The sequence below is a fragment of the Ambystoma mexicanum genome, chromosome 12 (assembly GCF_040938575.1).
Source record: "Ambystoma mexicanum isolate Mex_15411 chromosome 12, UKY_AmexF1_1, whole genome shotgun sequence".
NCBI lineage: Eukaryota > Metazoa > Chordata > Amphibia > Caudata > Ambystomatidae > Ambystoma > Ambystoma mexicanum.
This window is the reverse complement of record NC_090936.1, coordinates 593,908,767-593,928,627: the sequence shown is the minus strand read 5'-3', so window position 1 is coordinate 593,928,627 and position 19,861 is coordinate 593,908,767. Positions and strand designations below refer to the sequence as shown.

The window sequence follows — 19,861 nt, the reverse complement described above, 5'->3', positions numbered from 1 at the left end:
AAGACCTTGTAATGTGGTATAGTCCTGCATGACTCACACCAGACTGCATTTCGGATGGTTCTTTTGTAAAGTGCACAATTATTAATAAATTATCAAAAAAGACCCTTAATTGTTACTCTTTTCACACACTTTGCAACATATAAGATTCCATTGCCCTTGCCATCAATTTAAACATTTTCAAACAATCTATTGTTAAAGTGCTTCAATTGTACCATAAATTGGAAGGCTGGCTGAAATGTTAAGATCTGGGTATTTTAGATCGTCAACCAATTCGGACTTGTAGTTCCCTATCCACCAATTTTGATTGGCCATCCTCCTTCCTGGAGTAAAGTGCATGATTTTAGTGTTTTGATTATTTATGACTTTATGACTTAATCGTTCTTTATTGCATATTCGTGAAATGTGTTCAATAGACGTTGCAATCCTACCAGAGTGCAGTCAAAAAGGATCATGTCGTCCACATAAGAGATGCAAGACAGCTTGTATTCATCAAAACTTGGGAGGGAACAATGCCGCCCAGTCTAACAATTCACCCAGTTGAGCCAAATATAGGTCAAAAAGGCCTCGGCCAAGATACATCTTTCTATAAGGCCTCTATTGAATGAATTTCCTTAGTAAAGTGACCTTGTGCATCTTATTACATTTTTAAGGTGGTTTTGTTATGAAAATAGATGAGGATGTTGAGTAGGGAGGATGGAAGGCCCCAGTCGAGCAGTTTAGCCCACAATAAGTGCCCATTGATTTTATCCAAAGCCATTGAAAGATCAAGGCTGGCCATATACTTGGATGGTGCATTATTGATCCATGCGTATTGTTGAATGCAGTCAATGATGTAACCACTGAGAGTCGTACCTATTTGCTTACGGATCCTGTATGTTGTCTTTTCAGGATTCCTTGTTAAATGGCCCATTTATCTAGATTTCTCAGTATGAGGACAGAAAAATCCTTTGCATCTGAGTCCACTAAGGCTACAGGCTGATAGTTCATGGGAGCATGTCTGTCGTCTTTTTTAAAGATCGGAACAACATCAGAGGTTTTGCAAGAATGTGGTGTACGTCTTTGGGTTACAATACCAGCAAATAGTATGTGTAGAATACTTGCCCAGATAACCGGTTTATTCTTAAGAATCAGAATTGCTGCTCGTTTTGATATAATAAATTAAATCTTCTGCATCAAAAGTGAATGCCCAAACCCCTTCAGTGTCATGTATCATTTTCATACTCTTAGAGGGAAGGGAGTAGAGATTTGGGTAGTAGACCACCAAGAAGCCTCCAGAACAGGGTTCTATTGAATTGCTAATAGTGATGGCCCCATTTTCCAGGAAATTACTTTTGATTTTGTAATTCACCATCGGCCTGCATAAGAAAAACATGATGAGCTTTTACTTTGTGTTAATATGTTTGACAAATTCTCAGAATTTGCTCCGTTTTATTGTCAAACAAACACCTAAGATTTTAAAACAAGATATATTTGTGATCTCATTTCTTTTTTAATCCTGTGTATGGTTAGTTTAAAAGCATGTGGTCATTTAGAACACTCATTTGCTTTAGAATATCTATTGCACAGATTGTAACAGATAAGAAAGGGTTTTCTTTCTCCACTCCAATGTGGAATTATCAAACAGGTGGGATATAGATTCATTAAATTGATAAACATTGGTAGGATGTCAAATTGAAAGATTGCTTCCTGCCGAAAACCGGACCTCCTGTAGCTGGCTAAACATTTGAGCAGTATTATTGAGTGATTTGCCTAGCATATTATGATCACTTAAATCCACTGAATCTATAGTAAATAAAGGACATTGGGTGAATAAGGTCTCCATTGTAAACATGCAGTCAAGAGTTATTTCTGAATCAGGTCGCCACTTACATTACCGTTAAGGCGGGACAAGTTCCATTGTTTCCCTTTAAGATTTTGTTTTAATTGATATGGGGGTCAGAATGTCTGCAGAAATGGCATATTTTGGGTGATCTACCAGACAATTACCATTTAAATCCTTTGTGATTAATACATTATGATTTTAAAATATGTTAATCAATTTCAGTAAAATTCCTCCAAGTTGATAAATACACTATTTTCTAGAGAAATAATCGATTCATTCCAATGTAGATTTACAAGAAGCAATTCCCCCAAATCCTCACTTTTGGTGTGAAGGGCTAGGAGGAGCAGAATAGAATAATCAAAAATTGAAACTCGGGAGGCCCAGCTAGATAAAATTGCAATTAGCAGCCCACCCTGAGGTCTCCCCTTATCGCCACGAAAGGTTTTTGTCATGGTGACAGCATATTCATCTAGCATAACTTCTTGTAAAAGAAGAGACTCTTGAATCATGATAATTGAGTATTTGGTTAGTTTATTACAAAGGACCGAATTATTTAAAAGATTAAAATGGCATCTTGAATTCCAAGACACAACTCTTAAATCAAAAGAACTGCACAAAATCCAGATGTTTCAGGGCTAGTTGTTTTAGTTGGAGAGGAAAGAGTTTTGGCAAACCAAGACCAATCTTTTCCAAACTCATTTCTGCATAAGTGAGAAGCTGGGAGGTGGACCTTCTGGTAGCAAATGGGTTCAGGTTACATGAAATAATTTAATCCACTTAAATAATAAAACATTAGCAACTTGTATTCGTTACCAGGCTTGAAAGAGGCCAATTTATAACATTGAAGTCCCTTTGTCGAAGGTCATCTGCTGCATATACGTTTTCACTAGTAATGCGTGATGGTATTTTCAACCGTACTATATCCGTTCTATGATCATAGATAATGTCAACCTGCTCAGTGTCACATGAAGTTTTCAGCTGGAGCTAAGCGGTTTTGTGTCAAAATTAGGAGGTGTTCCATTTTGATTCAAAAGATCCTCTTCTGGCACCTCCACCAATCCCCTATCAACATTCATTGGACCTATTATTGATTAGAAGTTTGAGAATTTTCATGTTCTTCCTTGGATTTTGATTTTCCCTAAGGGATACATTTCGGCTACAGGGAAAAGAAACTTCTGTTTGGGTGCTGAAATGCATCTGGATTGCAGGGGGCAGAGGAGTATGAAGTGTGGTGGATCCTTTTTAATCTTGTTCTTTATTGGCTTTTTTGGGACTGCAGCATTGATAACTGTAGCATCAGGATCGACTACTGAGTACTGCGTCACTGTTGTCACTTTTTATTTCAATGATAAATATTTAATACATTTCATGAGGAACTCTTATTCACTTTTAAATTTTAAAATTGTTTGTGTTTTTGCTCTCTACTTCATAGTATTAGATTCCTTATCCATACCTGTGTTTTGAGATCCTAAGCAGATGACTGACAATGGTACTGATGTTGATGGAGCTTCAACAACAGGGAGGGTGCTAAGTCTAATGAATTCATCGGTGAACTCCTTAGAAGGAGGAGTATCCAATAGCAATTCAGTTGTAAATATCTATACGTGGAACAGACTGTTCCTTTGTTAAGGCATTAGAGCGCCCGTAATCAATTCTGTAGTGTGCTCAATAGATTCAGATCACTTGTTAAGATTAACCTGCAAAGAATCTAAAGTTGAGTTGTGTTATTTTTCCTTAATACTAATAAGATCATAGACATTAACCAATGAATTCAATACAAAATTCAGAGTCGAATTGAGGATTCACTAAATTCTTTCAGTGTTAGGGGGCAAAAAAAAACATATGCGAGGAACAAGTGGTGGAGGAAGAGGCGAAGGGAGAGTACAACTCTGCCTTCAAAGGGAGAGAAAAACAAAGCAAGAGTGTCTAACAGGGAGCCCAGTGACTGAGCTGCTGTATGTGAATGTTCAGCCATCATCGCAGCATCTACATTAAAAGGGCTAGTAGAAAGAGAGTCCATGATTAAAACTCGATGTTGCGCCGATGGCCGGAAAGGCGGAAGAAGTAGTAGGGAGCAATTGGATAACAAGTCACCCAAACCTGTGCTTCGACTTAGTGATCTTCCTTTCGATGTGAGTGGAAGTCAAGGTGAAACTGTGAGTACTTTCAGCCATTCTTTGAATGGGAAATAGCTCCTGTGGGGCACTAACAAATAGAGGTTGGGGGATTAATGAGAGTGGCGGATCTGCAGTCCTCAGATCCTCTGGCAGTACCCGTGCTCCCTCCTAATCAGTTGTGCCTATCACATGCTTAATCCTTTGAAAGTACATTATTCGGGAATGCGCTCACCAAATAAAAAGGGAGGACATTCCCTCTGGGAGACCTCACGTACAGTACACTCCTGTTCCGCTCAATTGCAGCGTAACTGCACTGCTGCAGCACTTTGCATGTACTTTGCGTGTGCCAATATTTTTAAAGGGGCAGCTCCCTCCACTTGTGCTTCTGCTGTTGAGAAGCAGATTCAGCAGTAAAATGTAATTAAAAGCTTGGTAAAACACCCACCAAGAACACGCAGCGTGTAAAGAGCTCCCAGAAGTGGTATCCAGTGTTGTTGTCACAAACAAAAAGGTCACCAGGGGGTGACATTTAACCCATCTTTGCACCCTGAAGGAAATCAAGCACTTTCCCCAATTATTCTAGATATAAAGTTTAAAATAGTAAATAACACCAGTCCTAGAATATGATGGGAAAGGCTTTTTAGGGATCAGGAAAAATGAACGCTTCACTGGCCACAGAGTGCTTGAGGATCTTGCGGCTTAGCTGCAGTTCCACCGCTGCTGCGCTGTCTTTGTACTTTGGGACTGTTGGATATATTCTAGGAGCTGAGTGGAGATTGCAAATGCTCCTGTTCCGAAATATTTAATTAACAGCTTTGATGAAAACTGTATAAGGAGCACATACCACAGTTGCTAATAGTGTCTCTCAGGTGTCCTTTTTAAATTTTCTCAACCAGACAAGATATTCCTCCACAAAACTCTTGATATGTTCACCCTTGAAATGAAGGACTACGGACCCGCCCCTACCCCCAACCCCCACACACACCTCACGCTTCTTTGGTACCTTCAAGAGCTCCATGTATGTTCAGTGGAAGACGAGGGATGTATTCTTGTGTTGTCTTTTCTTCTCTTTCGGTACCTCAGACCCACCTCTGAATCACTGAAGGACACCACCATGACAATATGGTCCCTTCAATTCTCTAGTTTTATACGTCAACATGATGCATGTTTTCTCATGTGTGGCTAGACTGGAATAGGCTGGTGGTCCCTCCCTATCTATTCAGCTATTCGTAGAGTTAGAAGCACCAGAGGTCTCACTGCAAAGTGCAGCCAGAAAACCCCTATTGGCCCTTTTTACTGAAATCATGTGATTCCAAGAGTGGCCAAGAGTACCTGAGGGTGTTGGCAGTAGAAGACCTCTGTGATCCCTTCCGAGCATTCATCAGATACTAAATAGGTGCTTCAGCATTGTTTCCGAGTGTTGCCTGCATGACTATTGTGAAGCTTCATCCAATCCTCTGAATCTCCTGCCAACACCTGCAACGTGTGTGGATGGTCGGACCAGGACAATGATACTGGGAGTCTCTGAACCATGGGGTATTGAAACATCTAATAGTGGGGAAAGAGAATTTGTGACCAGTAAAACATTCTTGTGTGTCTTGACCTTTAGCCTTCCTTCCTTCCTTCATCCATCCATCCTTCTTACACAGGCAGGCATGAGCATCTCACTGTCTGATCTGGTTACTCCCTTCCTGCACCCTGAAATGTTTGGGATGAGTGTCAGCCACTTGGGGTACTCTCTCTTTTATTTTCACCCCTATCTGTGAACCCTTCTCCTGCAAATCCGTCTCACTCTGCAGAGCAGATGCACCATACTTGAGTCCCCCTTTCTTTGCCAGTTCTACACTCCTCTCCTTTCTCAGATGCAAGTAAGAATTGACACCATCAGCCAGTTTAGGAATATTAGACGTTTAATGTACAAGTGTCCTTGGTAGTCAACGGTTCTGACTCTACGCAATGAATAGACTAAATGTATATTATTAACCAACATCTCAGAGCCTACCAAAAATGAACGCCCACCATCAAGAGACACCAAATTGTCTCTAATTCCATGTTTTTGGCCTTTAGTCGAACAAAATGAGGTTGTTTTCTATTCAATTGGATAACCATGTGGATAACATTTAAAAACTGTTACTCCTTGTACCTAGTGGTCTGCTGGCCCGTCGTTTGTGCCACTTTTTTGTGTCATTTGTTTACCTTGTACCCTTTGGCTACTCCAGCACAGACCAACCAGACTTCAATAGTATTTATTCCAACCAAAAGCAATCTTTTTTTACACATGTTGTTTTTCTTTGCATGCCTTGCACCTCTGGCCATAGCCATACACCAGTAGGGAGACACGGATCTCAGACACGACAGTATAACACCCGGGCTAATTCACCAACTCAAACACAATCACCATATCAACACTGAGACATCGCTGCTGCTCTGGTTTTGCTTTGAAGACTATGTACAAGTGGCCTTGGCACTTGCCCATTCCAAACGGCAAAGGGATGGCAGTGTGGTCAGCCACATTACATAGCCTTACTGGCCCCGTATGCCAGATTCCTACCATCACAAGTGTCCTTATTGCCACATCCTTTCCATTGAAACTCAAACAGGTTAGGGAAAGGGAGGGCCAGCTGCACAATTCACATACGACCAACATGTACCTCCGGCATTTTCTGCAGCAGGCAAATTAGCAATATGCAGAGGTTATAATGTTCCCGGTAGAATTACTACTTTATTACACCAGCTTGATGTCTGCAGGTTACACTTGCGTCTTCAGTCCCGAGGAGTCATCGATGTGTGCGTGGACAGGTGGCCCAGCAGGTTGTTACCCAGTAGCAGAGTGACAGACATTACAATTCGGGGAATCCGGAGTTTGAGGGGGAACCGCGGGGGTCCGGTCGGGGTCATCTGGAGGACAGCATCATAACGAATTCTGTGAAAGAAGAAAGGATACGTGAAAGGGCTGACGAGATGCTACAGCTCGGCGCCCGTATATTCGACCCCCTCCTCCCCGCACCTGCGCGCTCTGCATCTTGTCATCTCGTGGTATGAAGCAAGCGCTCATAATCATGTGTGCAAGCGCCATTTATGTAGGAACCCAACAAAAACCTACCTAATCTAGACTTAGGCCACTAGAGCATGGGCCCTTTGGTTCCTACAACCGGCTGCATGCACAATCAAACCTAGTATTTCAATAGGAGTTAGGCGCAATAACCAACAGTTCCAAGTGCTCTCACCCCTTTCCTGACTAATTATAAATAGATTTCGGGAGAAAAAACAAAACCAGGAGAAGAAAAAATAAGAGAACTATACCCTTAGGGTGGGGAAAAAAAACAGTTCAATGGTCTCAGTTCCGTCAACTCACTTTGATATTAACTCCCAGATAGCTGTAGACCCAGGGGGTGAGATTTGCCCCTGATAAGAGTGTATTACTGGTGAGATTTCCAAGGGGGCCCACAATGTTAGGATTAGGGAAGGGGCTCACTACAATCTCACTGCTAGGGGTCCTGCCAAGCCACTTGCCTTTTCCCAAGATGTCCCTGGCCATTCATTCGTCCCTAAAGACCAATTTAACAGAGTCTACGGGATTGTCAATCTGGAGCACCCCACTATGGTATCCTTAGCCACAAAAGTACACTCCCCCGCAATAAGAAGCCAATTAAGTCATTTATTCAAAAGGGCGTCCCTGGGTTCTCGTCCATCTGGAGGCAGCTTGGGAACCCCATGTAAGAACTCGGAAGATCTTCTAGACCCCCTGTGAGCATTAGGCCTAGGCAGACCACTCCCAGGACATAAATTATATGCACTAGTTGCCCTCTCACCTGGGCACTTGGTACTCAGATCAGTAGGTGGATAGCCCACCGGAATGAAAGGCTTAGTGCTCACGATGGTGTCATTAGGGAGTAGTTTGGGTCCATTCAGTTTTAGTAATGGGTCTGCCTCATATGCGATAAGACGCTAGGAGCATCAGGGACAATGTTCGGGTGATGCCCCCATCTGCAATTAGGGTATCCATGGAATCCCCTCCATACCCCTCCCTTGAGTCTCAATCAAATCAAGTAGCAGTGTTTTAAAAGCTGCCAATTTAGTGAGTAAACCTTCACAAAAACAGGGACAGTCCCGATTTGTATTGTGCTCGCGATGTGGAGGATCTAAGGTGGGTGGGATCCCCAGGGGTGAAAATGTAGGTGCCCAAAGTGGAGTTAGGCGAAGAAAGGAGCTGAAACCCGAGTGCACAGCTAGCAAAGTCTCACTCCATGTACTGCTGTTGGTGGAGCTGATGGAAGACTTTTCCTTGCGAGATTCTGCAGTGTCCAAGTCCATTAACTCCAGGGCAGGGGGTGCAGGGATGGATGGAAAATTGACAACTTCAGAACCCGGTGCCATCCATTAATCAGGGGCCAGGCAAGCAGATCCAGAGGTGGTTCTTGGGGGGAGCCAGCGGCCATCAAGGGAGCCAAGTGTATGCCCATTGGATCACAATGCCCAGTATTTTTGGCTATCTAATGGGTCAAATTCTCTGTTCTACTGCCAAGAATCTCAGAATGGCCAGTGACAGTCATGCATTTGATGTTCTCTTCAGTAGGGGTGGAGCTGCTTGTGTCATGAGTTGGTGGGTTTCCCCAAAGGTCCTGGATTTAGAGAGGTAGGCGCCGGATTGTTCGGTATCCTCATAGGAATGTGGCAGAAGCCCCCCCCATTGGGGATAAGAATGCTGCTCGGTTTCACGCTGCTTGAATCCCTATTTACTTCTCACGGGGCAGATGAAGAGGCTGCTGTAGCAGCAGCTGTAGCAAGGGCCCTACACAAATCAATATCCAAGGACTGGACCCCACCTCTACTGGAACACTGATGCAAACGACTACCCCTCACTTTTCTACGTGCCGCCTTATACTTGCAATTCGGTTTTGGCTCTAGGTTGGCTTGCAAGCTTGAACAAAGAGCAGAGTTAATGAGAATGAGAAGGCAAGAGCTCCGCCACCTCCTCTGTGGGAAACGTCTGCAATACTCCCAATGCAGACTTTAGGTACAGCCTCACCTCATTCCAGGTGGATGCATCCTACGGGCTACGAACACCCCTGCAGGATGACAACACCCCGCGCCCTTGTCACCACGGGCTTCACCCTTGCAGGGCATGGAAGGGGTTCATGTAGGTGAAGAGGGCGTGGCCTGCAGCAGCAGTTCAACAGAGGCCTTCCTGGGCCAAAATCAGGTGCTGCAGGACGCCAACACCCCGCGCCCTTGTCCCCACAATATATAGATACAAATGTAGTATTATGGGTCTGGTTTCCTGAGTGAGGCGCTGGTCAATGTTGTCCCTTGGGATTATGTACTGATTTAGACAGTTATGTGATGGCACCTGCACAAATGCATTCTGGGGCATGGAGTCCTTGGTGTATTCTTGTGAGGAATCCCAATATATCATCCATGCTTCCCTAGAGGGAGCCGCTTCTCATGAGGCCAGATAGGTGAGGCCGCTACCCGATAGTCCCCGTGGGGGTGGTACTCAGGGGGGATCTCAAGGGGAGGGACCTCTCCACCCCTGTGGGACTCGGGACAACTGTCTGGGAAGAACACGGTATATCCAGATTGTGTTGCATCCTCCTACCCTATACGGGGTAACATGATTTCACTTTCTTCCATGTACATGTGTAAGGGAAAGCATCCAACCCCCTTTAAAAGTGCTCAGACAAGGGAGAGTAAGGACTGCCGGTATGAATCCTACAGTAAGACTGAGGCGAAGAAGAATCCACAAAAACCAGTTGAGGGGAATAACATCAGTACCAAGACGAAGTAGAGTAGCGAAATAATGAAGAGCGGTCCGCGGAACCTACACCAACAGTCTAGTCAATATAGACAATCTGTGAGTAACTTGGACATAAAAATGGAAGAAGGACTGAAGATGGCATTCAGCCCTCCCTCGAGGAGATGCAGATAGGTTGGTGGTGCAGCTAAGGGAAACCCGGGAAACCGAGACATGAGGCGAGAAGGCGACCATCAGAAAAGGGCCAAAGGAAGAAGGACCCTTCGCCCCACTGGGTGCAGACAGCGGAGACCGGTCAGAGAGAAGTGACCACACAGCCCACCCCATGCCGGCAGAGCAGCCCAGCAGTGAACAGCAGTTACAGAGATGCTGTGGCTGGAGCCGGTCCTGCGGAGACCGCGGGCGGAAGAGATCGAGTCCTGGAACCGGCCAGAGCCTGAATGGAAGCTCCCTGAAGGTAGGGGCTTGCAGGGGCTAATGGGTGGGGACAGCAGACAGATCTAGGGCACCCTAACAAAGGGTAGAAGTACCTTAGAGCACAAGGCTGGGAATAGAGTCTGAACAAACAATTGCACATGAAGTAAGGGTCTGGGATCCCCAACTACAGAAAAAGAATTACAACCAATATATGAACAACAGCAGTACCTGGCAGGCTAGTGAACCAGGTCTGACACAAGATCAGCAGAGAAGTCTGAGAATAGCCAAAGGGAAGGAAGTCATTTCCTCTGGCACCATGAGAAGTTGAAGAAAAAACAGGGGCAAGGGAGTCATTCCCCCTGGGGTTACGAGAAGATGGACAGGAGCCAGAGGAAAGGGAATCATTTCCTCTGGCACCCTAAGAAGCTGGAGAAAGACCAGGGAAAGGGAGACATTCCCCCACCACCTGTTTAACTGCCAAAGAACCCTGAGAAAGGCCATGAGAAGGGAGGCATTCCCCCACAACTTTGTTGAACGGCCTAAAGAAGACTGAGAAAGTCCAAGGTAAGGAATACATTCCCCCATCACTTGTTGAAATGTTTGAGAAGACTGAGAAAGGCCAGGGGAAGGGAGACATTCTCCCACAACTTTGTTGAACAGCTTAAAGAATACTGGGAAAGGCCAGGGGAAGGGATACATTCCCCCATCACTTGTTGAAATTTTTGAGAAGACTGAGAAAGGCCAGGGGAAGGGAGACATTCCCCCACAACTTTGTTGAACGGCCTAAAGAAGACTGAGAAAGGCAAGAGGAAGGGAGACATCCCCCCATCACTTATTGAACTGTCTACAAAGTCTGGAAAAGGCTGGGGGACGGGAAACATTCCCCCATCACTTATTGAGTTGTCACATTGTGTCTAAGAAGAACCAGAGGGGAGAGGGAGTCATCCCCCTGGTATTGTGAACAGGATAAGAACAAACCACCCAAGAAAACTGTTAGAACTTTTGTTTTGCACATTTTGGTGAATCCATGTCATCACCAGGAGGTGAGCACTAAGCCTCGGTCCGGATGAAGGGAGTCATTCTTCGGGACCAAGATGATCCTAATTTTTCCTTAGTTAGTTAAGAGTCCAAGGGACAGTGGGGTCATCTGCCATGTGTGATGCAGAGTGCATTTTGACGCATTTAGTTATTTGCTGGTGTGAGCACTAGGCACAGATCTGGCTATTGGCATCTAGCCTTGTGTGGACTTCTTTACTCAGGACGTCAAATGCATTCTGGGACATGTATTTGGTGGGGTTATCTGTGTGAGGCAGAGTGCACTGATAGGCATCTAGGTCTGTAGAGAGGTCAATATTAAGCAAGGGAGTGTTTATACATTGACATGTAGCCCTATGTGTGGTGGTGGTGGTGGTATTTGCCCTTATTGAGGGAGTGTGTTCTGTGAAATGCAGTTCTTTAGTCTTATGGTGGTATTTTAACTGAGTGGTATACCGGCATTCTAGGGCAAGAGCTCTCTGAGGTTATCTCTTTCAGTACATCAGAGTGCATTCTGTGTCATGTAGTCCTCTGACAAAAGCTGCACTGAGGGAGGAATTTTGGGACATAAAGTTCACAGTGCCCACCAGGCTGGCTGTCTATTCCTGCACTCCCTGTATCTAACTCCCCAGCTATCTTTTATCCCCCACCCACATGGTGTATATGTACACACGGATGGGCCTAAAGGCCTGTTACTATGTGCCAAGTCAGGCCCAGTGTCCCCTGCCGGCTGCCGGGATGAGTTTTGCATGAATTCGCCAAAGGCCGGCCCTCTTCTCTGCTCCATACCTGCCGAATCTCTGGGTTTAGCAGGGAGACTCCGGGTTTCCATGCTCTTCTCCGGGTGTCTAGGGAAGAGCATGGAGTGTCTGGGATTTCCGGGCTTCAGATTTACTACTCTACCCACATCTACTTGTGACTGGCTACAAAATGGACATTAGTGGCCAATTACATGGAGATATGGGCTGGGACACAGTATGGTGCAGAAGCCCGCCCATATCTCGCACTACGTCACCACACCGGGCGCTGTTTAGCTTTTTTCTCCTTATCGTGTGGACGGGGTGATGGGGGCGGTGTCTCGCGCTCTTCTGTGTGTGGCGTCCGGTTACATAGATCTCTGGGTTGTCACCTTTTCTTTTTTTTTAAATTCAATTTTATTGGTTTTTTAGGGCAACAAAGCGTTAGTACAAACAATGGCATAGGGGCACCGGCCCGTGCCAACTTCCAAAGGAAAAACATAATACTCTGCTGTATGCACCCTCCCTCCACCCTCCCGCCCAGACCACTAATAATAGGGCACACAATCCACATCTCCATGATTTTCCTTTTCGGGCAGCTCCAACCGGGCACACAAGGGATAAACATTAGTAAACTTTACTTGGACAAGTACAATGAGTCTTATGCCACAACCAGTTTTCGGGCCGGGTGGAGTGCCTTTGTTAGACTCCTGTGTCATCCTCAACGTTAGAGAACGCCTCCATGAATTGCAGCCAATCGGTCTCAACCTGCGAGCTGGAGCTGTGTATTGCTGCTGTTAGTTTCTCCATAAAGTAAATGTCCTTGGCCACCATCACCCATTCCCTCTTCGCGGGGAGAGATGCTCTCTTCCAAGTCCTGGCCCGTGCAGCTCTGGCTGCCAATAGCAGGAAGTGTGTCAGGTCCGGAAGTTTCTCCCAATGGTCGTCCCTATGGCGGAGACCAAATATTAGTGAAAATGGGTGTAATGGGTAAACCCCCTCCCCCGCCTCCTCAAGCTAGCTGAGCACTTCTGACCAATAGACTTCCACTCTCTTGCAGGGCCACCACATATGCCAATAGTCGGCTCTTTCCCCACATCCGTGCCAACACAACGGGACAGTATCTGGGAACATCCTAGAGAGGGAGATTGGGTCGTACTGCCACCTATGGAGGAGCTTGATGTTGTGGGACGTGTACTGACATAAGATAGAAGTCTTGAATGCCCTGCTACATAGTCTCCCCCAGAGCCCATCCCCGATGGCACAACCCAAGTCCCTTTCCCATTTCCCTCTGAGGCTCTTAGTCGTTCCCTCGCGGGAGGTTAACAGTGCTCCGTACAGGAGGGAGATGAGGCCTTTCATTTCAGTGTGGGAGTCTAGAATTTTCTCAACCGGGGTAAGCCCTCTTTGTATGCAAGGTTTTAGTTTCGGCTTCATTAGGATGCCCTTGAGGCGCAGGTATAGGAGCGGGGAGAGGCTGCCGATTCCCAGAGCCGCCTCAAGCTCCTGGATGCTTATGAAAGTGTCCTCTTACCAATTGGCCTACCCTACACAGGCCCACGTCGAACCATGACTGGTAGTGTTCGTGACCTGGGATTTCTTCCAGGACTGGCGTGGACCAGATATGGCTCAGGGGAGAGGGACATGTGGTGACTTTCTCGCTAGGGCTTTTCCCCGCTAGTGCTTTCCACATTGTACCCAGTATTGAGTGGTCCCTGATTCTTTTGGGGAGCTTTTTCAGTGGGACCCATAGCCATTCGCCCACGGTAACTGGGCATAGATAGACATTTTCAATGTATACCCATTGTTTATTGGGGTCCTCTCTAAGGTGGGGAGCCAGGGCCCTAAGTTGGGCTGCTCTGTGGTAGGCATTCAGGTCCGGCAAGGCTACCCCTCCCCTATCCTTGGGGAGGGTGAGAGTCTCATATCCTATTCTATGTCTCTGACCCTGCCACATAAACTTCACTATTCGCCTCTTGGCTTCTCTAAGGTATGGTTCAGGAGCCTCCAAGGGGAGCATCTGAAATACGTACAGCACCCTGGGAAGCAGATTCATTTTTATGGCGTTTATTCTTCCCATCCAGGAGATCTGCCCCTTCCCCCAAGCCTCCATGTCCCTGAATAGCTTGTCAAAGAGCAGGGGGTAGTTCGCCTGGCCTAAATCCCCGTCGGGACGGACTATGTTGATCTCCAAATATTTTATCTCCTCCGTGCAAATTTGGAGGCCCAGTGGGACGAGTTCCGCCAGATCTCTATCCGCATCGGGTGCGAAGGGAAAGATCATTGACTTGCCTACGTTTACCTTGAATCCGGAGAAGTGGCCGAACTGATGAATCACCTGCCAAGCGGCTGGGACCGATCTTGCTGGCTCCCGCAGGTGGAGCAAGATGTCATCTGCATAGAGGCCTAATTTGAAGAGAGGTTCGACCACCTCAATTCCTCTCACCATTGATGCGCCCCTGAGGTACTCTGCCAGTATCTCCATTGTCATGGCGAAGAGGAGAGGGGAAAGGGGGCAACCCTGCCTCGTACCTCCCTGGAGATAAAAGACTCATGACAAACGCCAGTTAACTGTAACTCTGGCAGTTGGTGACACATATAGGGCCTTGATGGCTTGTTTAATCCCTGTGCCGAATCCCAGCTTCTCAAGTACCCTCTGAAGGAACCCCCAGTCAACCCAATCAAACGCCTTCTCGGCATCAATGGACACCAGGACGGGGTTCCCACCCTTTGGTGCTGCCTCTCTCATCAGGTGCAACGTCTTGCGCAGTGTATCTGCACCTTGCCTTCCCTGTATGAAACCCACCTGATCTGAGTGAATTAGCCTTGGCATGTAGCTGTCCAGTCTCGAGGCGATAATCCTGGTAAATAGCTTAGCATCTACATTCAGGAGGGAGATGGGTCTATAGGAGCGGCAGTCCACTGGGTTTTTCCCCTCCTTCGGAATCACTGTGATCAAAGCTTTGCCAAAGGAGGGGGGTGCCCTCCCCGTTCTCATGATGTTCGAGAAAAGCTCTGCCAGGAACCCCGCTAGTTGGCCCGAGAAGGTCTTGTAGAAACCTGCCTTGAACCCGTCCTCCCCTGGGGCCCTGTCCAGTTTCAATCCCGATATGACTCTAAGCACCTCTTCATCGGTTATAGGGGCGTCTAGGGCCGATGCTTCTGAGGAGCCAAGGACAGGGAGGGTGACCCCATTGAGATATGCCTCACACGCTTCCTTCTCCATCTCCCCTTCCCTCCCGTAGAGCTTCTCATAGAAAGAGGCGAAACTCTCGACGATTCCCTCCGGATCAGATCTTTCTCCTTCTTCAGTGCTAACCACTCTCGCCACCCATCTATCTGCCTTTTGGCCTCGCAATTTGGCTGCCAGCATACCATCGGCCTTGTCCCCTTTCTCGTAGAATTTCTGACGTAGATGTTGGAGCCCCGATACAATTTTCCCCATCTCAATTTCTCTCAATTCTAGTCTCTTCTCCCTCGCTATGCCCAGGTCCTGCTCTTTCTCCGTCTCCACCTTCCCCTCCGAGCTTTCTAGGAGGATTATTTCAGATCTCAGCCTGTGGGTCAAGAGGTTCCTAATTCCTTTTTTGGATGCCCCTTCGCTGATCAACCTACCCCAACAAGTTGCCTTGGCCGCCCCCCACACCATCTCCCGGCTCACCTCTCCCGTGTCTTTTAGCTCAAAGAATTCTTTAATTGCAACGGTCATTTCTTCCTTAAAGATCACGTCCCTCAGCAGAAAATCGTTACACCTCCATAGAGACTCCCTGGGTTTCAGCCCCGCTATACTGACATCCGACCAGACCATGTCGTGGTCTGACCAACTGACCGGGCAGATGTCACAGGCCTCTATTCTGCTCATATGCTGACTCCCCATGAAAAGGTAATCTATCCTGGTACCACGGACTGCAGAGTAGAAGGTATATCCCCTTCGTCTAGGGTGCAGCTCCCTCCATATGTCCACCAATCCCTGCTCCCACATTAATTCCCGCAGCCCACCACGAAGTGCGGCACCACTATTACCTGATGTGGCCGAGCTCCCACTGTGGTCCAATTCTCGATCCGCGAACATATTACAATCCCCACCTGGGAGCAGGAGCCCTTCCGCTTTAGCCATCACTTCCCCCAAGGCCAATTGAGCAGATTCTCTCTGACCCACGTTATGGCAGTACATCACTGCTAGGCTGACTCTGGAGTTATTAAGATTGCCGGACACTACCAAGGACCTTCCATCCTCCCTCTCCCACCGAGACACCTCTATCAATTTCAGGTTCCTTTGGAGTAGGATTCCCACTCCACCTTTCTTTACGTGACCCGATGCCCAAAAGGTCTGGCCAACGTGAGATCCTGGGATGGCCCTCTCCTCCCCCCTCACTGTTCTAGTTTCTTGAACAAACAAAATGTCCACTTTCCCATTTTTCATTTCCCTCCCGAGAAGGGAGCGCTTTGTCGGTGAGTTGAGCCCTTTGACGTTGAGTGAACCCACCCTGAGTTACTCGACCTGGCCCCTTTTTTCATTGACTGCCATTGGTTTCCCTTTTGAAATATCTTGTCCTCCCGATCATGTCGGAGCTGCCCAGTGCCCAATTGAAGTGTGGTGGATATCGTGCCCCGAGCCCCTTAAAGTCAATTCCCATCCCTCCCCCCTTCCTCTTCCCTCCTTTGTCCAAGACGCCTGCCAACGGGCAAGCCACCAGGGTATGTGCATGTTCCTGCACAGCAGTTCTCTTGGCAAACTGTGTCCCCAGCCGGGGTCGCCTACGAGCCAGACTTAAACTGTCTTTACACTCCTAGTCCCCTCCAACCTCAGACGTCGGAGTGTTAGGTTTTCTTAATTTTCTCCTGCCCTTCGTCTTCTTCTTCGTGGACTAGGGACCTGCCGGTTCTCTCACGGTGTCGGCTGGGTCTTGAGTCTCCATCAAATTTCCCCCTTCTTCCGCAGCGTCCGCCTTAAGCACTTGTAATACTTGTGAGGCTTCTTTACCACTTATCACTCTATAATCTACCCCGGCCCGTTCGAAGGAAAGGGCGAAGGGGAAGGACCGCCTATATCTGATATCCTGGCCTGTGAGCCACTGGGTGAGTGGACGACATTCTCTCCTGAGGGTGAGCGTGAGGGATGATAGGTCCTGGTATATCTAATTGTATCGCCTTCAAAGGTAAAGCTCCCCAGTCTTTTTGCCTTCTCAAGGACCTCCATTTTCTCTCTGTAGCGGAGGAACCGTACCATGATGGACCTCGGGCCACCGCCCGCACCCCCTCCACCTCGATGCGCTCTTTCCAGCTGGACCTCCTTGCCGCCCTCCAGTGTAAAAAGCTTGTTTATCAGGCCCTGGTCCTTCCTCCCCACGTCCGCCGCGGTTTCCCCTCTCTCTTGAGTCACACCCATAATCCGCAGGTTGTTTTGGCGCTCTCTGTTTTCCAGATCGTCCATCTTCAAAATTATGTCCTCCTCTCTCATTTCCAAGTCCGTTAGCCTAGCCTCATATTTCATGTTGAGCAGGTCTGCCTGGAGGTGATTATTTTCCATCCCTTCCATTTTATCCTCCAGGGTCTCCACCCTCCCCTTGAGATCCCCTATGGAGGCTTGAATGTCTGTGCGAATCGCCTTAATCTCTCAGAGAATGTCCTTGAGATCCTCTTTAGTAAGTGCAGCGGGAGGGGGTTCGCCGCCCGCTGGCATGGTGGTTATAATGTTGCTGGGGACCGTCCTCGTGACCGCGAGGGTCCGGCGGAAACGCTGGAGGGATGAGATCGCACCGGGTACTGGGGGTCGCTCCAGGGTCTGCGGCTTCTGGCGCACCTCAGGACGGTGCTGCTATACCCCTTACGAGGGACGGTGTCAGGGTCAATGGACCAGGGCCCCCTCAATTGCCGGACCACTGAGAACTCGCGCGGTGTGGGCACGTGGCTCTATGAGTGGCGGTGTGCCCTAGCTGGGGCCTGCTGGTCTGAGTAGAATCTCCGATGTACTGGTCCGTAGATTTCAGGCCTCACCGACCTCCCTTCGTCGCGCCCCGTCTGGGTGGCGCTCCCGTGTACAACCAAGGAGAAGGCCCTGGGGGGGCTGCCCCTGGATGGCTCGTCTACTCGATTGTCCCTTCTCCCCCACGCTCTCCTCACCTCCAACTGTCTCCCGTCACTGTGCTGGGCCCCGCCGGGTAGCCCGGGACGCTTCCGTGGCGTCCACGGGCCGATGCTTCCATCCGGGTGTTGTCTGTCACGGGGCCTCCGTGTGCTGGTTGTGGGCCGGGAGCGAGCTCTGGGCCCCAGGGCGCTCCTCTGTGCTGCCCCCGTTCCGATGCGCTGATACAGGGCGGGTAGCTGTGTCCTCTTCGGCCCTCAACTCTCGTATGATTTGCTGTGTCCGTGGGGGCCGTGTTCGTATGAGCCCCACTCCGAGCCCCCCGCGGTGCGGTGTGTCCCCTAGCACCCCTCGGAGAGATATGCTTCTGCAACAGGGGGGGTGGTAGGGCACCCGGCTCCATGGGCCTCTTTGCGGAGCCGCGGGGACGGCAACGTCCGGTGTCGCAGGCCCGCACCGATACCCACTGCTCGTGTGCACTTCTCAGGACACCGCTATAGTCAGGGCCCCGAGCCACGCTGTGGCGGGTCCCAGCGGCGGGTCCCCCGGTACTCTCAGGGTGAGGTCAGCTGGTCGGGGGACAGGTCTTCTCCGGCTCAGTCTCGCACTCCAGGCTGGGGACCAGGGAAGTCCACTAGGCCCTGCAGTGCTTTCAGGAGCGCGTTGCTTACACGTCCTGCATGCTCCGCGCCCCCTGGTTGTCGGGGTTGTCACCTTTTAAATGCAAGTTCTGCTCTGCTCCCTTTCAAGTTCTCTCATATACAGTTCTGATGTTTTCAGCAGGGCAGCCATTTTATCCATGAGCTCCTAACTGAAGACAGCATTGTCTGAGCTGATTCTATGTCATTTGAAAGCAGTAAGATACCACCTGCAAAATATGCCAATTGCGGCATTCCCCTTTTTTTAGGATGCAGCTTCTATTTCTTTCGAAATAGTTACCCAACCTTTATCAAATCTAAATCTCTACCTCCTGTAAAACAAAGCAAAAAAGGGATTGTTTGGCTGTGGCGTTTTTGTCAATGGCATTCTCTGGCAAAGTGACCTGAGCTTCCTGTCTGGCACAGCAACGAGATGGTCGTCTATTAAGAAGGCTGGGAAGCCATTGCACGACCTTTTATACAGATAAGTGCCCTCACAACAAAAATCCAGGCACCAACACATGTTGAGGGGCAGCCATACACCGACTGCTCCCTTGACTTCAATAACCTCCCTCCAATGACCCTTGACAGCTGGACCATAGGGCGGACTCAGCACAGCCAGGTCTTAACTGTGCTCTCCTGAGAGTGTGCTCTTTTTCACTGCCCTTTACTGTGTTTTGAAGTCCAGCCACAGCACTCTGTTGAAAGTCACCCTCCTGCCGCAATCTCTTTGCCTCACATTCTGGAACTACATTTTTACTAGCATATTTCAGCGCGCTGACTTGCTTACCTTTCTAGCACTCTATGGGTAGGTAACACGTATATAAATGAAGAAAGATTTCTAAATTGTAAGCATTAAACGACGTGTGATGTGGTTTTTTGCACCGGCCCCTTATTTCCTCAATATTCATGCATCATTTTGTTGACTGTTTGATACCCCCGATACCCCCGAACCCCAAAGGAACTGTAAACAACCCGTGACTCCCAACTAAACCGGTGCACAGAGATTGTGACTGTCTACGAAGGAAACACTATGGCCCTCATTAGGAGTCTAGCAGTATTCTGGTGGAAATTCCACCTAGCGGAAGTAGCGTTACCACCGGGATCTGGGGCGCAATTAGCGCTGCATCACAACCTGGTGTGAACGCGCACAGCACTTTGACAGTAACTCTAATTCTGTCTGGCAGAATTAGCGCTGGAACAAGGCACTCTGCTGAAACCCCAGCGCAAATAACTCTACCGCTGGATATCCAAC

General features: G+C 48.1%; 1 protein-coding gene and 1 long non-coding RNA gene across 2 annotated transcripts in view; one reads left to right on the top strand and one right to left on the bottom strand.

Moving 5' to 3' along the window:
* The window catches only part of LOC138513854 (uncharacterized), a 230,265-nt gene that overhangs the window by 135,995 nt on the left and 74,409 nt on the right, over window positions 1–19,861 (top strand). The gene's annotated exons all lie outside the window — the stretch shown is intronic.
* LOC138513852 (calcium-binding protein 5-like) overlaps window positions 5,828–19,861 on the bottom strand; it is a 108,257-nt gene continuing 94,223 nt past the window's right edge. Inside the window, exon 6 of the mRNA XM_069628965.1 lies at window positions 5,828–6,862. Within this exon, the coding sequence (XP_069485066.1) occupies window positions 6,834–6,862 (29 nt within the window). The 3' untranslated portion in view covers window positions 5,828–6,833. The remainder of the gene's footprint in view (window positions 6,863–19,861) is intronic.